The sequence below is a fragment of the Engystomops pustulosus genome, chromosome 4 (assembly GCF_040894005.1).
Source record: "Engystomops pustulosus chromosome 4, aEngPut4.maternal, whole genome shotgun sequence".
Taxonomy (NCBI): domain Eukaryota; kingdom Metazoa; phylum Chordata; class Amphibia; order Anura; family Leptodactylidae; genus Engystomops; species Engystomops pustulosus.
In genome coordinates this window covers 223383005-223402248 of record NC_092414.1, presented here as the reverse complement: position 1 = coordinate 223402248, position 19244 = coordinate 223383005, and the positions used below count along the sequence as shown (strand labels likewise).

The following is a 19244-nucleotide window of genomic DNA, read 5'->3' as shown; positions in this document are numbered from 1 at the left end:
TAACACCACCGTGTAGTACAATAGAAATGCCAGACCGCTCTCAAAGCGGCATATTCATGAGGGGGCGGTATTGTGGGTGTATTTAGGGGACGGCGACTGCCGCTTGATGCGCGGCAGTCACCGCCGCGCTATGGAAAGGGCAGGGCGGTCGGGGGAAGAGGCAGTGCCTCGGACTGCCCCCTCATGAATACGCCGGACTGCTTTGAGAGCGGTCTGGCATTTCTATTGTACTCTGCAGCGGTGTAGGATAGCATTATCGGAGGTTTCCACTAACGCTATCATTGTAACACTGCTGCGTTTGCTTTAGCACTAGAAGCTTTAGTAACATCTCCTAGTGCCAAATTTATGGGTGACAGGTCCTCTTTAATTCAGTGCTTATTATTATTTTTTGGAAAGAGAGACAATTTGCATAGCTAAGTCTCCTAAGCTCTTCTCTGCTCTCTGCCCAGATCTCCATCAATGTCTTCTCAACCTGTCAATAATATCTCTGCTTTCTACTGAGTTACAAACACCCCCATATTGGTAGTCGTCATGTGGTGGACTTGGCATACACTCGAGTCATGTAGTAAGGGTGGCTTATAGGGTAAATAGCTTTTAGTAGATGCTAGAGACAGGGCTGCACTTTCTCTGGTCATTTTTGAAACACTTTTATTTGGATTAATGATGATATGGAGAATATTTCTAATGATTTGCTGTAGTGTAGCAGGACAATGCTCACATAAGCTGATCGAAATTGTAATACTGAAGACAAGACACTTTCCCAGATGAAGTTCACACCTGAATACATTTTTTGCACAGTTTTCATGGGGTAGTTCTAAAAGAAAATGGACCCAAATAGAGAACATAATATAGTGATTTGTTTTATATTTTTTTAGTTACAGGTCATAAAGTCACAATGTAAGGGGGAGAATAAATCAAGAATGGAACTGGTGCACAAAAGGGCAAAATTACTTAGAGATAGTGGCTCAATTACACAGCTGAATAAAATCTTTGTCAGGTCTGGACTGATGTGGATTCCAGCTATAACCATCCAGAATTGTCTGTCACAGGTGCTCCTGCAACCCATATCATGGGTCATGGGCTCACCCATGCCCCTCTGTGACCGCCGGGGCACCGCCTGCGCTTCTCACCTGTCCCCGCTCTGGATTACCGCCCACGTCCCGTGCGCACACGTCTCTGTCTCCTAGGGCGCATGTGCGCCGGCTTCAGGAAATTTACAGGGCCAGCGCACCATTAATTGGTGCTGGCCATCTCCCAGAAGGCTATATAAACCTGCCTCTTCCTGCACACTGTGTTGGATCTTTGTGCCTTGTGCCTTAGAGAAAGCTTTGTCTGATGACCTGTGCAGCTATTGTGAAATACCTTTGTGACACTGGTTCTGTTCCTGAATATGCTCCTCCGCTGCCTCCCTTGACCTATAGCTATGTCCCCGACTGACCTCCTGCCTGTCCCCGACTACGAGATTGCCTGCCGTACCCGTACCTCAACCTTGGCTGCCACCGCGGACAAGTCACGTCTGTGGAACGACCTGGCAGTACCACACCGCAGCAAGACAATCCTGCTTTGCAGCGGGCTCTGGTGAATACCGGGTACCACTTAGATTCCTGTCCCAGGTGTCGGCTTGTGTCATCGTCCGCTGTGGTACAGAGGATCCACTACCTCCTATCCAGACATTGACACTGTCAATGACATATGAGGATATTCTGACCTTAAATTGTTGAAATTTTATTAAAATATGAGAATATCTGTGTACAGAGCACCCTGTGGGGGTAAACCTGATGGATACAGGTATAAAGTTATATATATCTTGTGTATGAGTTTAGACTCAATGCTTTAATTTTCTTCTCCTTCTTATTATCTTTAAGCTTATGGTAAACGAGCAGCAATGGTCAATATATAACAATGCAAAGATAACGGACAGAGACTCCATTGGAAGATGCAAAGTGGCTTTATTGGCTGATTGATTGATGTTATAGGGTGTGACAAGACCTCATCCCTGTACTGGTCCTCTCCATCAATTAATATGAGGACAGGATCTAGCTGGACGGGACCCTCTCTCACCGGTCCCCCCATTTCTGCCACCTCATGGCCCACCTCTATTTCAAACACATCTTCAGAGAAGAACAATATGACGGATGTCACAGAATTCATCCTTCTAGGATTCCAAGCCACTCAGAACATAAGAATTTTAATGTTTGTTATTTTCATTGTGGTTTACATTCTCACAGTTTTTATGAACCTCCTGATCATCGTCCTGGTGTCCACCAGTAAGAACCTCCACACCCCCATGTACTTCTTCCTGACACAACTGTCTCTCAATGACATCATATTGCCCACGGTGATCATCCCAAATATGCTCCATATTCTACTCTACGATAGAGGAACCATCCCTTTTATGGGCTGTATGGCTCAGGTATACTTCTTCTGTGTCTCGGAAGCATCTGAATGTCTCATTCTCACCTTGATGTCTTGTGACAGATATTTGGCCATTTGTAACCCCCTCCGCTACACCTCTCTAATGACTCCTGCCAATTGTGTAATTTTGGCCGTCACCTGTTGGTTTATTGCCTTTTTCCTTATGTTGTTGCTCATCATAACTATGCTGATGCTAAATTTCTGTGGACCAAACATCATCGACCATTTCTTCTGCGATACTCTCCCTATACTAGAACTCTCGTGCTCCGATACATACAATTTGCAGGTGGAAATTTATTTACTTGGAGTCCCATTAATTTTGGTCCCTAATATAATAATTATATTTACATATTCCAAAATTATAGCCACAACCCTAAGGATCCCATCTAGCACCGGGAGACAGAAAGCCTTCTCCACCTGTAGCTCCCACCTCATTGTGGTCTCCATCTTCTACTGCACTTTATTTGGGGTTTATATTTTACCAACAAGGGACAAAACCTTAAGTATCAGTAAGATCCTGTCCCTGCTATACACTGTGTTCACTCCTCTGATCAACCCCATCATCTACAGCCTCAAGAATAATGATATAAAGAAGGCCTTACATACACTTGTTTATAGGCATTGCAGGTGATAGAACAATGAGTATTGTACATTTTTTTTCCTAATCCATTCTATTTTTTCCATTCTCTACCCATTAGGTCAATGTACCAGGACTAGTGCCAACCATGCTGAGGGTAAATAGCCACCAGCAATTGACATGAACAGTTAGTAATGTTAGCATCTAAAACATCCAATAATTGACCCTGACACTATAGGGGATGGCATGCAGAGGCAGCGGCAGCAGCGGCAGGCTAGAGAGTGTCATGGCGACATACCCCAAATTGACTCAGGCTTCAAACCAATTAAAAAAATTCCTTTTGGTGAGGATAACGTGTAGCACTGTATGTATCAGTATTTGGCCTAGTTAAGGCGGCAGAGAGAAACCAAAAGAGGTGAGCAAGAAGCGCTGAAATGATTTCCTATGTGATCAAAAGGTTGACGGTATATTTAGTTGATAACACAGCATGGTGGCGACATAGTGACCAAGTTCCATAACGTATCTGGTGAAACACCCGAAAAATGAGCCTGACACAGCTCGTTTGATAAGGGGACGACATGTGGAGGCAGCCATGGAGACGACTTCCATGATTTAGAGTGACAGTATGGGGCATCCATATTGCGCTGCTATGATTGAAACTTCAGGTCTCTAGCATGGCGGCGATAGATGGGCCGAGTTCCACTATGCATCTGGTGAAACACCCAAAAATTCAGCCTCACATAGATCGTTTGATAAGGGGATGATGTGCTGTATTTCCTCTCGCGCTCCAGCGTCTGGGGTATAAACAGTTAAAAGTTGCGCATGGAGACATTGGTGGACGCTGTGGAGGATCGTGGAGGCAAAATGGACAGGAAACAGCAGGGGCAGCATGCATGGATGTCTCTGAGGCTGCCTAATCTTGGCATGGAGCTGGCGGTCCACTGCCAGGCGAGCTTTCGCCTGTCCAAGCCCCTGTCTCTCGGCTCCTCCCCACCCAAAATGGGCCTGGGGGCCAGAAGCGTTTACTTTGAAAAAATTATAATTTTCAAAGCAGGCGGGGTCGTTTGAATATTTCATCTAGGAATAATGGTATAGCATAGCGGTTCTATTTTTTATTTTTTTCGGAAATGGTTCCATGATTAAGAGCGACAGTATGGGGCATCCATATTGCACTGCTATGATTGCAACTTCAGGTCTCCAACATGGCGGCGACAGATGGGACGAGTTCCATTATGTATCTGGTGAAACACCTGAAAATTCTGCCTGACACAGCTCGTTTGATAAGGGGACGATGTATGGAGGCAGTGAACTAGTAGTAGATTAAAGGTGCTGCAGTTAAAACTATGCTAGTTGGATCTTGGGATGGAGCTGGCGGTCCGTTGACAGGCCAGCTTTCGCCTGTCCAAGCCCTTGCCTCTCGGCTCCTCCCCACCCAAAATGGGCCTGCGGGCCAGAAGCGTTTACTTTGAAAAAATTATAATTTTCAAAGCAGGCGGGGGCTACAAACAGCACTTCTAAGAACCTTTTGTATAAGATCAGGTGCAGTACTGTTCTTATAAGTAATTGGCCTGGTTGTGGCGGGGGAGGGGAACGTAAACAGATGCGCAGGTAGCGCTGAAATAATATTGGTAAATGATAAAAGATTGGCAGTATATTTTGTGGATAACACAGCAGGGTGGTGACAAAGTTAACAAGTTTGATGTGGAAGCCATGAAAACAACCCAAAATTCTGCCTGACACAGCTCGTTTGATAAGGGGACGATGTATGGAAGCAGCTATGTGAACGACATTTGGAGGCAGCTATGGATATGACGTGTGGAGGGAGCAATGGAGACAACGTGTGGAGGCAGTTATAAAGACGACGTGTGGAGGCTGCTATGGAGACAATTAAATTTGGATAGTGCCTGTATGTGGCAGTACAAAAAAGTTTTCAAACCAGAGGAGCAGGTAGGTGGTCCTCCATAAAAATAAGTAGATTGAGTGCCTGTATGTGGCAGTCCAAAAAAGTTTTCAAACCAGAGGAGCGGGTAGGTGGCCCTCCTGAAAAATTAAATACATAGAGTACCTATATGTGGCACTCCCATAAATTGTTTAAAACAGAGGACCGGGTAGGAAGCCCTATAGAAAAATTAAATACATAGAGTACTATAGCTAAAGCCAGTTGGCCCTGGCAAAAAATAGCCAGTTTCTTCTGCTTTAGTGTACAAAGAGGAGGAGAAGGAGGAAAATGAGGAGGAGGAGTGCATACATTATTCAGGTTGAGCTTCTTTCACCTGGTGGAGAATGGAAATCCTGAGAAATCCTGGCTTTATTCATCTTGATAAGCGTCAGCCTGTCAGCGCTGTCAGTCGACAGGCGTGTATGCTTATCGGTGATGATGCCACCAGCTGCACTGAAAACCCGCTCGGACAACACGCTAGCGGCAGGGCAGGCAAGAACCTCCAAGGCGTACAGCGCCAGTTCGTGCCACATGTCCAGCTTTGAAACCCAGTAGTTGTAGGGAGCTGTGTGATCATTTAGGACGATGGTATGGTCAGCTACGTACTCCCTCACCATCTTTCTGTAAAGATCAGCCCTACTCTGCCGAGACTGGGGACAGGTGACAGTGTCTTGCTGGGGTGACATAAAACTGGCAAAGGCCTTGTAAAGCGTACCCCTGCCAGTGCTGGACAAGCTGCCTGCTCGCCTACTCTCCCTCGCTACTTGTCCCGCAGAACTACGCACTCTGCCGCTAGCGCTGTCAGAAGGGAAATACTGTTTCAGCTTGTGCACCAGGGCCTGCTGGTATTCATGCATTCTCACACTCCTTTCCTCTCCAGGGATGAGAGTGGAAAGATTTTGCTTGTACCGTGGGTCCAGGAGAGTGAATAACCTGTAATCAGTGCTGGAATAAATTCTTTGAACGCGAGGGTCACGGGATAGGCAGCCTAGCATGAAATCTGACATATGCGCCAGAGTCCCAACGCGCAAGAGTTCACTCCACTCACTGGCCTGACTCTCCATTTCCTCCTCCTCCACCAACTCCTCTTCTTCTGCCCATACACGCTGAACAGTGAAGGACTGAGCAATGCTCCCCTCTTCTGTCTCGCCAACATTCTCCTCCTCTTCGTCCTCATCCTCCTCCACCTCCTCCGATACGCGCTGAGAAACAGACCTGAGGGTGCTTTGGCTATCAACAAGGGAATCTTCTTCCCCCGTCTCTTGTGACGAGCGCAAAGCTTCCAACTTCATGCTGACCAGAGAGTTTTTCAACAGGCCAAGCAGCAGGATGGTGAGGCTGATGGTGACGGCATCACCACTGACCATCTGTGTTGACTCCTCGAAGTTACTCAACACCTGACAGATATCAGACATCCACGTCCACTCCTCATTGTGGGGGATGTGTTACTCTGGCTGGTGGTGGACTCCTCTCTGTGGCCTGTCACCTTATGAATAGGAAGACAGATAATTTGTGACCATAGTTGGATCATCCACAAACTAATAAACCTTCAAATGTTATCGATTCTAAACTTCTTTAGTTTCCCTGCTCTAATAAATCAGAAAAAAATGAGCCAAAAATGCAACTGAGCCATTTAGATCCTTTCTTAAGCTATTATGGACCGTTGTCTACTCCAATCAATTTCTGGACCAGGGCTCTGAAATCGTCTCTTCCCAGAGTTTGCAGTACATTTTTTTTAGCTTTCTATCTGTTTCCAGGCTTCTGTATTTATGATCTTCTTACCCTTGCTTGTCTTCAGACTAGTCACTTGCCTCTTGATTCTGTACTACAATATCCTCTTGGTTTTGACCCTTATTTGTTTCACCATTTTTCTGGATTTGTTTTGTCCTGTTTTTATTCAGTGTTTTCACTTTGGCACAGTAAGGGACCATCAACCAGAATATATAACTGTGAGAGAAAAAAAATGGCAGACGACATGGGAAACCTATATACTAAAAATGAGGGATTGATAATCTGTGATCAAGAGAAGATGGAGATGATAATAGGTATTTTAGCTCTGTTAATACAATTGAAGAGAGAACATCTGGTGTAGCTCGTGTCAGTGCTGTAGAGCTGGTGAAAGTGATAGCAGTGCTGAGGATCTGGTGTAGCTGGAGGCAGTCTGTAGGATCTGGTGAAGATAATGCATGTGCTTTGGATCTGGTGAGGGTGGTGCAAGTGCTGATGATGTGGTGTAGCTAGTGCCAGTACTAAAAATATGGTTTAGGTGGTGGCAGCACTGAGAATCTGGTGAAGGTGATGGCAGTGCTGAGAATCTGGTGAAGGTGATGGCAGTGCTGAGGATCTGGTGAAGATAATGGCAGTGCTGAAGATCTGCTGTAGCTGGTGGCAGTGCTGAGAAAATGATGTAGCTGGTGGCAGTGCTGAGGATCTGGTGTAGCTGGTGGCAGTGCTGAGAAAAGGATGTAGCTGGTGGCAGTGCTGAGGATCTGGTGTAGGTGGTGGCAGCCCTGATGATCTGGTGAAGGTGATGGCAGTGCTGAGGATCTGCTGTAGCTGGTATAATCTGTGCCAGTACTGAGCATATGGTATAGTTGGTGTAAATGTTGAGCATTTGGTGTGGGATTGGAGGGCCACTTACTGCTCCATTAAAAATATTACATGTACATTTTAAGCCAGGTTCACATGATGCAATTGCATTGCAAACACAACACATGTCAGAATACATTATTATTGATGATGGTTGCATAATTTCCTAATGTGCTTGTAGTGCTTTTTAACCCTTTCAGGACGTAGCCACTTTGTAGCTTAAGGCTCGGCCCCATTTTTTATATTCGCTATGTATATGGTTATAACTTTTGAGCACTTTTACTTATCAAAGCGATTTTAAGACAGTATATCCACTGTTTATCTTGTCTCAACAAAAGGGCAATCACCGACCATCGATAAGATAATCTCCCTTCTTAAATATTAATGATATTAAGGAAGCAGTACAGATACTTATCTTCAAGCACGTCAGAAGATTTAGAGATAACTAATCTGTCTATACTTTTATTTATATATACATTACATGCGCTTTAAATGGTCAGTGCACATGTGCTGAATGTCATCACAAGGTGGAGAAGCTGATGGGGGTAAAGAGTTCAACTGAAGCACTTTTAAGGTTACCAACCAAAGATAAGAATAAACAGCAAGAAAAAGTAGATATAAGAAAGACAAAGGGGGTCATTTTCTAAGGGCCCGAATCGCGCCGATTTTCCCTGAATTGCCCCGGGTCTTTTGCGCCGGCATGCATGCGACAGAAATCGGGGGGGCGGGGGGGAGGCATGGTCGTAAGAAAACCTGACGGATTTGGGAAAAACCGCCGTATTTAAAAAAAAAAAAGAGTGTCGCTTGACACGCACTTACCTGCACCCACGATAGCTTGGTGAACTCCAGTGAACTCTGATGGACTTCAGCGCAGCAGCGACACCTGGTGGACATCGGGCGCACTACCTTAGTGAATCGCCGGAAGACCTGAATTCTCCACAGAGAACGCGCCGCTGGATCGCGAATGGACCGGGTAAGAAAATCTGCCCCAAAGGGTCAAAATACATGGGGCCCAGATGTAAGACAACTTTCATTAGAAGAAAGAAACATTTGTTGAAAAAAGTTTAAAAATTACACATTTTGGTCCACATATAAAAATAACCAAACACAATTATAAATATATTAACCCCTTCAGGACGCAGCCATTTTAAAGCTTAAGGCTCAGCCCCATTTTTTGGATTCTGACTTGTTTCGCTTTATGTGGTTATAACTTTTGAACACTGTTACTTATCTAAATGATTCTGAGAATGTTTTTTCCCCACGTGTTGTGCTTCATTTTAGTGGTAAATTTTGGCGATAAGTTTTGCGTTTATTTGCGAAAAATAGATTTTTTTGAAAAATTTGCCATTTTCAAAAATCAAAATCATCCTGTTTTCAGGCAGATAGATTCACCACCTAAATAAATTGCTGAATAACATTTCCCATATGTCTACTTTACATTTTCATCATTTTTGAAATGTCTGGATAATTTATTTTGATGTCACGCGGCTTACAAATCCAATATCGATTTTCTGTAATTTCAGAATTGATTTTTTGGGGGGGATAAATACAGTTTTAATGAAATTTTAAATACATAACATTTAAACCCCGCCTATCTATAAACCCATTTTCAAATCTGCACCCCTCAAACTATCAGAAACAGCTTTTAGGAAGATGTTAACCCCTCGAGATCTTTAGTAATTAAATCAAAATGGAGGCGAAATTTAGAATGGTCAAATTGTGCCGGTTACACGTTCATTTAGCCCTAAAATTTACACATTTCCAAAAGATAAAAAGAGAAAACCCACCTTACAAATTGTTCTACAATTTCTTCCGAGTGCAGAGACCCCCCTACATGTGGCCGTAAATTGTTTTATGGGGGCACAGGAGGGAAGGAGGGATCTGCAGCTGCCAGGATTTTACTTTCCTCATTGGCCCCTTTTGTAGGCTATAAAAATTTAGCTTTTTCGTTATTGGGGCCATGTGACGGCGGGACGAGATGCTTTTTCCAGTGTTACTATTTTGGGGTTGGTATCCCCTATTGTTGAAAATTATTAACGTTTTTTGAGGAGTAGAAAAGCATCAATTCTGTACTGGATTTTTTTTCCTTTTCTTTTGGTGCTGTATAGCCTAATAATCATGTTATCTTTTTTCTATGGGTCATTACGATTACGGGGATACCAAGCCTAGTTATTTTTCTTAAATTTTACTAAATTTGCCAAATAAAACCTTATGTCAAGATAAATCTATCGTTTTTGCATCGCCGCCTTGCAGAACATTTATATTATTTTTGGCTACGAAGCTGGTTCATGGCTTGTTTTTTGCCGGGACATGTTGTACTTTGCAACAATATCATGCTGAAGTACACATGTTTTTTGATCACTTTTTATTTCATTTTTTTGTGGGATGAAATAAGTAAATATCATAATTTTTTGTGGGTTTTAAATGTTTTTTTTTTTCCTATGGTGTTTATCAAGCGGGTTCAAAATGAATCTTTAAATATACAGGTCATTATGGATGTGGTGATTCTTTATCTGGGGGTTGTGTTATGATTTCGACTTTTTTTGCATTATATGTCGCTTTTTATGTTTATGGGGCTTATGGACATTCATTTTTTTTTCATTGCTTTTTTATTAGCTCTACCATGAGACTAGAACAAGCAATCATCTGATTGCTTGTTCATGATAATACCCTGCTATACTGTATGTATGTATTAGCACATGCATACAGCCCAGGAGTCCAGATCAGACCTCATAGCTGCCATGACAGTGATCGGCGTCCCCCAAAGACCTTGTGGGGGCAATAGTGGGAGAGAGACCATTTGGAGGTTAGTTAAATGCAGCGGTCTCGCATTTAACGGTTAAACACCCGAGGTCGGAGCCCTCTCCGATCAGCTGTTAGTTACAGCTGACACCCAGTGTATTCCGATGCCGGCCCAACTCCGATCGTGAGCTGAGCCGACATCAGCTCTGCATCCGATATATATCAGACACTGAATGCTAAATTACAGCAGAGAGTCAGGAGTTAAGTATACCTGCGTCCAAAAATATTGGATCTATCGAAATATAAAAAGCTATTATCCCAAGCCGTGAAGGCTGAAACAAAAAATAGCGTCTAAATGTTTGAATCGGGATTTATTGCCATTTGCCTCTCGAAAACTTTGAATAAAAGATACTGATATACCTACAGTTGTCCAATTTCCATTTCCGCTCCTTAAAAGAAGGAATTTGCCTTATAGGTAGGGACCTAAATGCGGCTCCTGAGCCCCTGATAGACTCTACTTTACCCAAGGTAAAAATTACCTTTCAGATGACAGGTTCCCTTTAATGGTGAAGACATTAATGTACGTGTGTTGTGTTGACTTATTTTGTGGATACCAAATTTCTACTGTTATACAAGCCGAACACTGACTACTTTACATGGAATCACAGGGTCATATCTTCAGTGTTGTCCCATGAAATTATAGAATGAAATATTTACAAAAATGTAAGGGGCGGAGTCACTTTTGTGACATACTGGGGCAGATTTACTTACCCGGTCCATTCGCGATCCAGCGGCGCGTTCTCTGCGGTGGATTCGGGTCCGGCCGGGATTCATTAAGGTAGTTCCTCCGAAGTCTACCAGGTGGCGCTGCTGCTCAGAAGAGCATCGGAAAGCACTCAAATACACCAGCCTATCCTGGATGAAGGTAAGTGCAAGCTCCGCGACACATTCGGTTTTTTAAATACAGCGGTTTTTCCGAATCCGTTGGGTTTTTGTTCGGCCACGCCCCCGATTTCTGTTGCGTGCATGTCGGCGCCGATGCGCCACAATCCGATCGCGTGCGCCAAAAACCCGGGGCAATACAGGGAAAATCGGCGCAAATCGGAAATATTCGGGTAACACGTCGGGAAAACGTGAATCGGGCCCTTAGTAAATGACCCCCACTGTATTTGTATACTAGTTGTGTGTAGGTAGGAGAGATAACCTTGTTCCAGGTCAATTATCTGATATGGTCATTACCTAACAATTTTAATGCTTATCCATAAAAATTATAATTTTTTTTAGAAAAAAATGTAATTAATCCCTTTCGGCAATTTTTCAGCTACATATGATTAGTTACCCCGTCTGTCCCCAGGGATCCATTCTGCGGACCTGTTATTACATAGAATTTACAGACAACAGACAAATAATTTCCACCTAGAGACAAGATGACACAAAACTCCGAAGAGCCGACGGTGGAATATTATTGGTGTTTGTGTATAAAAACGGGCATTTCTGGGTCTCTGTAGCAGTACAGGACCAGTTATTGGGTCTGATACCACGTAGATTCCATCTTAGGACAGTCTAAGAGCCTATATCTCATATGGAAGTGTTCTACAAATATATTGTATGTGTTAAACTAACTGGGGTAAGTCTCAAATATTGGAGAAAGCGTCTTCTGAAAAAAATTAAAATAAATTAAAAATGAAACTTTCTATATTCTGTAGTCTGTGGTTTGAAGATACTAAACTGTAGAGGTCACAGCTTTATTCTAAAGAAAATTAAAAATAATAATAATCTTTATTATATTTTTAAACTTTTCAGGAATATATTGATACATTTAAGGTATTTAATACTGGGTTTGATTAGAACAAGACTCCTCCTACATCCTATACATCCCACATACAATACAATATAACTTTATTAATCCCGTAGGAAATTGTTGGACCTTGTAAAATCTTCTGAGTGACGAGAGTATTAGTCTAGGACTAAGAGAAGTGTCGGTAGAACTGGAAGGTTTATTGATGTGGTGACATAATGGATATTGTCAGATCTTTTACATATTGTAACATAACCCAACCCAAAAAGAATGAAAGCAGAATGATAATAAAACAAAAGGCTCGCCCCCTAATGTGAACGATGACTATGATTAGGAGGTTTCGCTCGAAACGCGTCAGTCTGGACTGTGTGTGCTGTTCTTATCCTTGAAACAAAATAAATTGAAATTTTATATCGTGGACACGCTGTGCTGGAGGATTCTTTCTTTCTCTAATGTGAACAATGGCTGAAGGAAGATTCACCTTTTTCCTGGGGGGGGGTTTAGTTTTCATGAGATCTATCAACATCATCATTTTGGAGGTTTTCTTCTCTTGATGAATACAATTAGAATTTTGGCAGATACATTGAAGTGCACTGGTCTTCTGCTGGTCTCCTCCACTGGACGTTGGCCAATAGATTTTCATCTCCCGCAGCCTTCCTTGTAATTTTGGCCACTAGACTTACCCTTTGTTACTTCTGCTTCTGTTGCAATGTATTCTAGTTCTACCAATCAAATTGGTTTTAGGCAAAGTAGCTCATCTTGCATCGAATTTGCTTTAATCTTCCTTTCTGCTGTACAAACTGACCACCGAGTGCCGGATCAGACGACAAAAGGGGTCAAGTCAAAATGTCATGAGGTGCCTTTAGGACTTGGTGTCACCTGCATCATTTTCTTACAGTAGATTGTAGTAATAACTACAAGTAGGGCCATGCCCTACTTTTGTTTGTTTTTGTATTACTCAGGATTGTTAATTTTCCCAATGTAGCAGCAGAGAATTCTATATTACTACTACTAAAATAAGAATATTATTATTATTATTTCAAACTGTAGCACTGTGACAAGTGGCAGGTGGACCTGTTCAGGTTCCAGATGGATTGGGAACTAGTACATGGGAGTGTGATCATTTCTACTATATACTGTAAAATTGTTATTTGTGTCAAATTGAATTTTCTAGGGATCAGTGTGCCACTTTTACACTGCTACAGATCTTGCAGGATGACAGTCATGGAGTCCAGGTTGTCATAAGAACGGGTTGTCGCTCCCTGATGATGTCGGGGGCCGGGGGGGGGGCAATTTTAGCCAACGATGGGACTTAAAGAGGACCTGTCACCCATAAATTCGGCACTAACGTAAGCAGCTCCTAGTGCTAAAGCAAACGCAGCGGTGTTACAATGATAGCATTATCGGAAACCTCCGACAATGCTTTCTAACACCACCGTGTAGTACAATAGAAATGCCAGACCGCTCTCAAAGCGGCATATTCATGAGGGGGCGGTATTGTGGGTGTATTTAGGGGACGGCGACTGCCGCTTGATGCGCGGCAGTCACCGCCGCGCTATGGAAAGGGCAGGGCGGTCGGGGGAAGAGGCAGTGCCTCGGACTGCCCCCTCATGAATACGCCGGACTGCTTTGAGAGCGGTCTGGCATTTCTATTGTACTCTGCAGCGGTGTAGGATAGCATTATCGGAGGTTTCCACTAACGCTATCATTGTAACACTGCTGCGTTTGCTTTAGCACTAGAAGCTTTAGTAACATCTCCTAGTGCCAAATTTATGGGTGACAGGTCCTCTTTAATTCAGTGCTTATTATTATTTTTTGGAAAGAGAGACAATTTGCATAGCTAAGTCTCCTAAGCTCTTCTCTGCTCTCTGCCCAGATCTCCATCAATGTCTTCTCAACCTGTCAATAATATCTCTGCTTTCTACTGAGTTACAAACACCCCCATATTGGTAGTCGTCATGTGGTGGACTTGGCATACACTCGAGTCATGTAGTAAGGGTGGCTTATAGGGTAAATAGCTTTTAGTAAATGCTAGAGACAGGGCTGCACTTTCTCTGGTCATTTTTGAAACACTTTTATTTGGATTAATGATGATATGGAGAATATTTCTAATGATTTGCTGTAGTGTAGCAGGACAATGCTCACATAAGCTGATCGAAATTGTAATACTGAAGACAAGACACTTTCCCAGATGAAGTTCACACCTGAATACATTTTTTGCACAGTTTTCATGGGGTAGTTCTAAAAGAAAATGGACCCAAATAGAGAACATAATATAGTGATTTGTTTTATATTTTTTTAGTTACAGGTCATAAAGTCACAATGTAAGGGGGAGAATAAATCAAGAATGGAACTGGTGCACAAAAGGGCAAAATTACTTAGAGATAGTGGCTCAATTACACAGCTGAATAAAATCTTTGTCAGGTCTGGACTGATGTGGATTCCAGCTATAACCATCCAGAATTGTCTGTCACAGGTGCTCCTGCAACCCATATCATGGGTCATGGGCTCACCCATGCCCCTCTGTGACCGCCGGGGCACCGCCTGCGCTTCTCACCTGTCCCCGCTCTGGATTACCGCCCACGTCCCGTGCGCACACGTCTCTGTCTCCTAGGGCGCATGTGCGCCGGCTTCAGGAAATTTACAGGGCCAGCGCACCATTAATTGGTGCTGGCCATCTCCCAGAAGGCTATATAAACCTGCCTCTTCCTGCACACTGTGTTGGATCTTTGTGCCTTGTGCCTTAGAGAAAGCTTTGTCTGATGACCTGTGCAGCTATTGTGAAATACCTTTGTGAAACTGGTTCTGTTCCTGAATATGCTCCTCCGCTGCCTCCCTTGACCTATAGCTATGTCCCCGACTGACCTCCTGCCTGTCCCCGACTACGAGATTGCCTGCCGTACCCGTACCTCAACCTTGGCTGCCACCGCGGACAAGTCACGTCTGTGGAACGACCTGGCAGTACCACACCGCAGCAAGACAATCCTGCTTTGCAGCGGGCTCTGGTGAATACCGGGTACCACTTAGATTCCTGTCCCAGGTGTCGGCTTGTGTCATCGTCCGCTGTGGTACAGAGGATCCACTACCTCCTATCCAGACATTGACACTGTCAATGACATATGAGGATATTCTGACCTTAAATTGTTGAAATTTTATTAAAATATGAGAATATCTGTGTACAGAGCACCCTGTGGGGGTAAACCTGATGGATACAGGTATAAAGTTATATATATCTTGTGTATGAGTTTAGACTCAATGCTTTAATTTTCTTCTCCTTCTTATTATCTTTAAGCTTATGGTAAACGAGCAGCAATGGTCAATATATAACAATGCAAAGATAACGGACAGAGACTCCATTGGAAGATGCAAAGTGGCTTTATTGGCTGATTGATTGATGTTATAGGGTGTGACAAGACCTCATCCCTGTACTGGTCCTCTCCATCAATGAATATGAGGACAGGATCTAGCTGGACGGGACCCTCTCTCACCGGTCCCCCCATTTCTGCCACCTCATGGCCCACCTCTATTTCAAACACATCTTCAGAGAAGAACAATATGACGGATGTCACAGAATTCATCCTTCTAGGATTCCAAGCCACTCAGAACATAAGAATTTTAATGTTTGTTATTTTCATTGTGGTTTACATTCTCACAGTTTTTATGAACCTCCTGATCATCGTCCTGGTGTCCACCAGTAAGAACCTCCACACCCCCATGTACTTCTTCCTGACACAACTGTCTCTCAATGACATCATATTGCCCACGGTGATCATCCCAAATATGCTCCATATTCTACTCTACGATAGAGGAACCATCCCTTTTATGGGCTGTATGGCTCAGGTATACTTCTTCTGTGTCTCGGAAGCATCTGAATGTCTCATTCTCACCTTGATGTCTTGTGACAGATATTTGGCCATTTGTAACCCCCTCCGCTACACCTCTCTAATGACTCCTGCCAATTGTGTAATTTTGGCCGTCACCTGTTGGTTTATTGCCTTTTTCCTTATGTTGTTGCTCATCATAACTATGCTGATGCTAAATTTCTGTGGACCAAACATCATCGACCATTTCTTCTGCGATACTCTCCCTATACTAGAACTCTCGTGCTCCGATACATACAATTTGCAGGTGGAAATTTATTTACTTGGAGTCCCATTAATTTTGGTCCCTAATATAATAATTATATTTACATATTCCAAAATTATAGCCACAACCCTAAGGATCCCATCTAGCACCGGGAGACAGAAAGCCTTCTCCACCTGTAGCTCCCACCTCATTGTGGTCTCCATCTTCTACTGCACTTTATTTGGGGTTTATATTTTACCAACAAGGGACAAAACCTTAAGTATCAGTAAGATCCTGTCCCTGCTATACACTGTGTTCACTCCTCTGATCAACCCCATCATCTACAGCCTCAAGAATAATGATATAAAGAAGGCCTTACATACACTTGTTTATAGGCATTGCAGGTGATAGAACAATGAGTATTGTACATTTTTTTTCCTAATCCATTCTATTTTTTCCATTCTCTACCCATTAGGTCAATGTACCAGGACTAGTGCCAACCATGCTGAGGGTAAATAGCCACCAGCAATTGACATGAACAGTTAGTAATGTTAGCATCTAAAACATCCAATAATTGACCCTGACACTATAGGGGATGGCATGCAGAGGCAGCGGCAGCAGCGGCAGGCTAGAGAGTGTCATGGCGACATACCCCAAATTGACTCAGGCTTCAAACCAATTAAAAAAATTCCTTTTGGTGAGGATAACGTGTAGCACTGTATGTATCAGTATTTGGCCTAGTTAAGGCGGCAGAGAGAAACCAAAAGAGGTGAGCAAGAAGCGCTGAAATGATTTCCTATGTGATCAAAAGGTTGACGGTATATTTAGTTGATAACACAGCATGGTGGCGACATAGTGACCAAGTTCCATAACGTATCTGGTGAAACACCCGAAAAATGAGCCTGACACAGCTCGTTTGATAAGGGGACGACATGTGGAGGCAGCCATGGAGACGACTTCCATGATTTAGAGTGACAGTATGGGGCATCCATATTGCGCTGCTATGATTGAAACTTCAGGTCTCTAGCATGGCGGCGATAGATGGGCCGAGTTCCACTATGCATCTGGTGAAACACCCAAAAATTCAGCCTCACATAGATCGTTTGATAAGGGGATGATGTGCTGTATTTCCTCTCGCGCTCCAGCGTCTGGGGTATAAACAGTTAAAAGTTGCGCATGGAGACATTGGTGGACGCTGTGGAGGATCGTGGAGGCAAAATGGACAGGAAACAGCAGGGGCAGCATGCATGGATGTCTCTGAGGCTGCCTAATCTTGGGATGGAGCTGGCGGTCCACTGCCAGGCGAGCTTTCGCCTGTCCAAGCCCCTGTCTCTCGGCTCCTCCCCACCCAAAATGGGCCTGGGGGCCAGAAGCGTTTACTTTGAAAAAATTATAATTTTCAAAGCAGGCGGGGTCGTTTGAATATTTCATCTAGGAATAATGGTATAGCATAGCGGTTCTATTTTTTATTTTTTTCGGAAATGGTTCCATGATTAAGAGCGACAGTATGGGGCATCCATATTGCACTGCTATGATTGCAACTTCAGGTCTCCAACATGGCGGCGACAGATGGGACGAGTTCCATTATGTATCTGGTGAAACACCTGAAAATTCTGCCTGACACAGCTCGTTTGATAAGGGGACGATGTATGGAGGCAGTGAACTAGTAGTAGATTAAAGGTGCTGCAGTTAAAACTATGCTAGTTGGATCTTGGGATGGAGCTGGCGGTCCGTTGACAGGCCAGCTTTCGCCTGTCCAAGCCCTTGCCTCTCGGCTCCTCCCCACCCAAAATGGGCCTGCGGGCCAGAAGCGTTTACTTTGAAAAAATTATAATTTTCAAAGCAGGCGGGGGCTACAAACAGCACTTCTAAGAACCTTTTGTATAAGATCAGGTGCAGTACTGTTCTTATAAGTAATTGGCCTGGTTGTGGCGGGGGAGGGGAACGTAAACAGATGCGCAGGTAGCGCTGAAATAATATTGGTAAATGATAAAAGATTGGCAGTATATTTTGTGGATAACACAGCAGGGTGGTGACAAAGTTAACAAGTTTGATGTGGAAGCCATGAAAACAACCCAAAATTCTGCCTGACACAGCTCGTTTGATAAGGGGACGATGTATGGAAGCAGCTATGTGAACGACATTTGGAGGCAGCTATGGATATGACGTGTGGAGGGAGCAATGGAGACAACGTGTGGAGGCAGTTATAAAGACGACGTGTGGAGGCTGCTATGGAGACAATTAAATTTGGATAGTGCCTGTATGTGGCAGTACAAAAAAGTTTTCAAACCAGAGGAGCAGGTAGGTGGTCCTCCATAAAAATAAGTAGATTGAGTGCCTGTATGTGGCAGTCCAAAAAAGTTTTCAAACCAGAGGAGCGGGTAGGTGGCCCTCCTGAAAAATTAAATACATAGAGTACCTATATGTGGCACTCCCATAAATTGTTTAAAACAGAGGACCGGGTAGGAAGCCCTATAGAAAAATTAAATACATAGAGTACTATAGCTAAAGCCAGTTGGCCCTGGCAAAAAATAGCCAGTTTCTTCTGCTTTAGTGTACAAAGAGGAGGAGAAGGAGGAAAATGAGGAGGAGGAGTGCATACATTATTCAGGTTGAGCTTCTTTCACCTGGTGGAGAATGGAAATCCTGAGAAATCCTGGCTTTATTCATCTTGATAAGCGTCAGCCTGTCAGCGCTGTCAGTCGACAGGCGTGTATGCTTATCGGTGATGATGCCACCAGCTGCACTGAAAACCCGCTCGGACAACACGCTAGCGGCAGGGCAGGCAAGAACCTCCAAGGCGTACAGCGCCAGTTCGTGCCACATGTCCAGCTTTGAAACCCAGTAGTTGTAGGGAGCTGTGTGATCATTTAGGACGATGGTATGGTCAGCTACGTACTCCCTCACCATCTTTCTGTAAAGATCAGCCCTACTCTGCCGAGACTGGGGACAGGTGACAGTGTCTTGCTGGGGTGACATAAAACTGGCAAAGGCCTTGTAAAGCGTACCCCTGCCAGTGCTGGACAAGCTGCCTGCTCGCCTACTCTCCCTCGCTACTTGTCCCGCAGAACTACGCACTCTGCCGCTAGCGCTGTCAGAAGGGAAATACTGTTTCAGCT

General features: G+C 43.8%; 2 protein-coding genes across 2 annotated transcripts; both read left to right on the top strand.

Annotated features, from left to right (window-relative positions):
• Positions 1-2128: 2128 nt before the first annotated feature.
• LOC140128779 (olfactory receptor 2A25-like) lies at positions 2129-15451 on the top strand. Its single transcript, XM_072150482.1, has 3 exons — positions 2129-2701; positions 3114-3149; positions 15353-15451. Exons 1-3 carry the CDS (start codon positions 2129-2131, stop codon positions 15449-15451), a joined length of 708 nt encoding a protein of 235 aa, XP_072006583.1.
• Positions 15452-15615: 164 nt separating this feature from the next.
• On the top strand, positions 15616-16533 carry LOC140128778 (olfactory receptor 6P1-like). Its single transcript, XM_072150481.1, has one exon. It carries the CDS (start codon positions 15616-15618, stop codon positions 16531-16533), a length of 918 nt encoding a protein of 305 aa, XP_072006582.1.
• The last annotated feature ends 2711 nt before the right edge of the window (positions 16534-19244 follow it).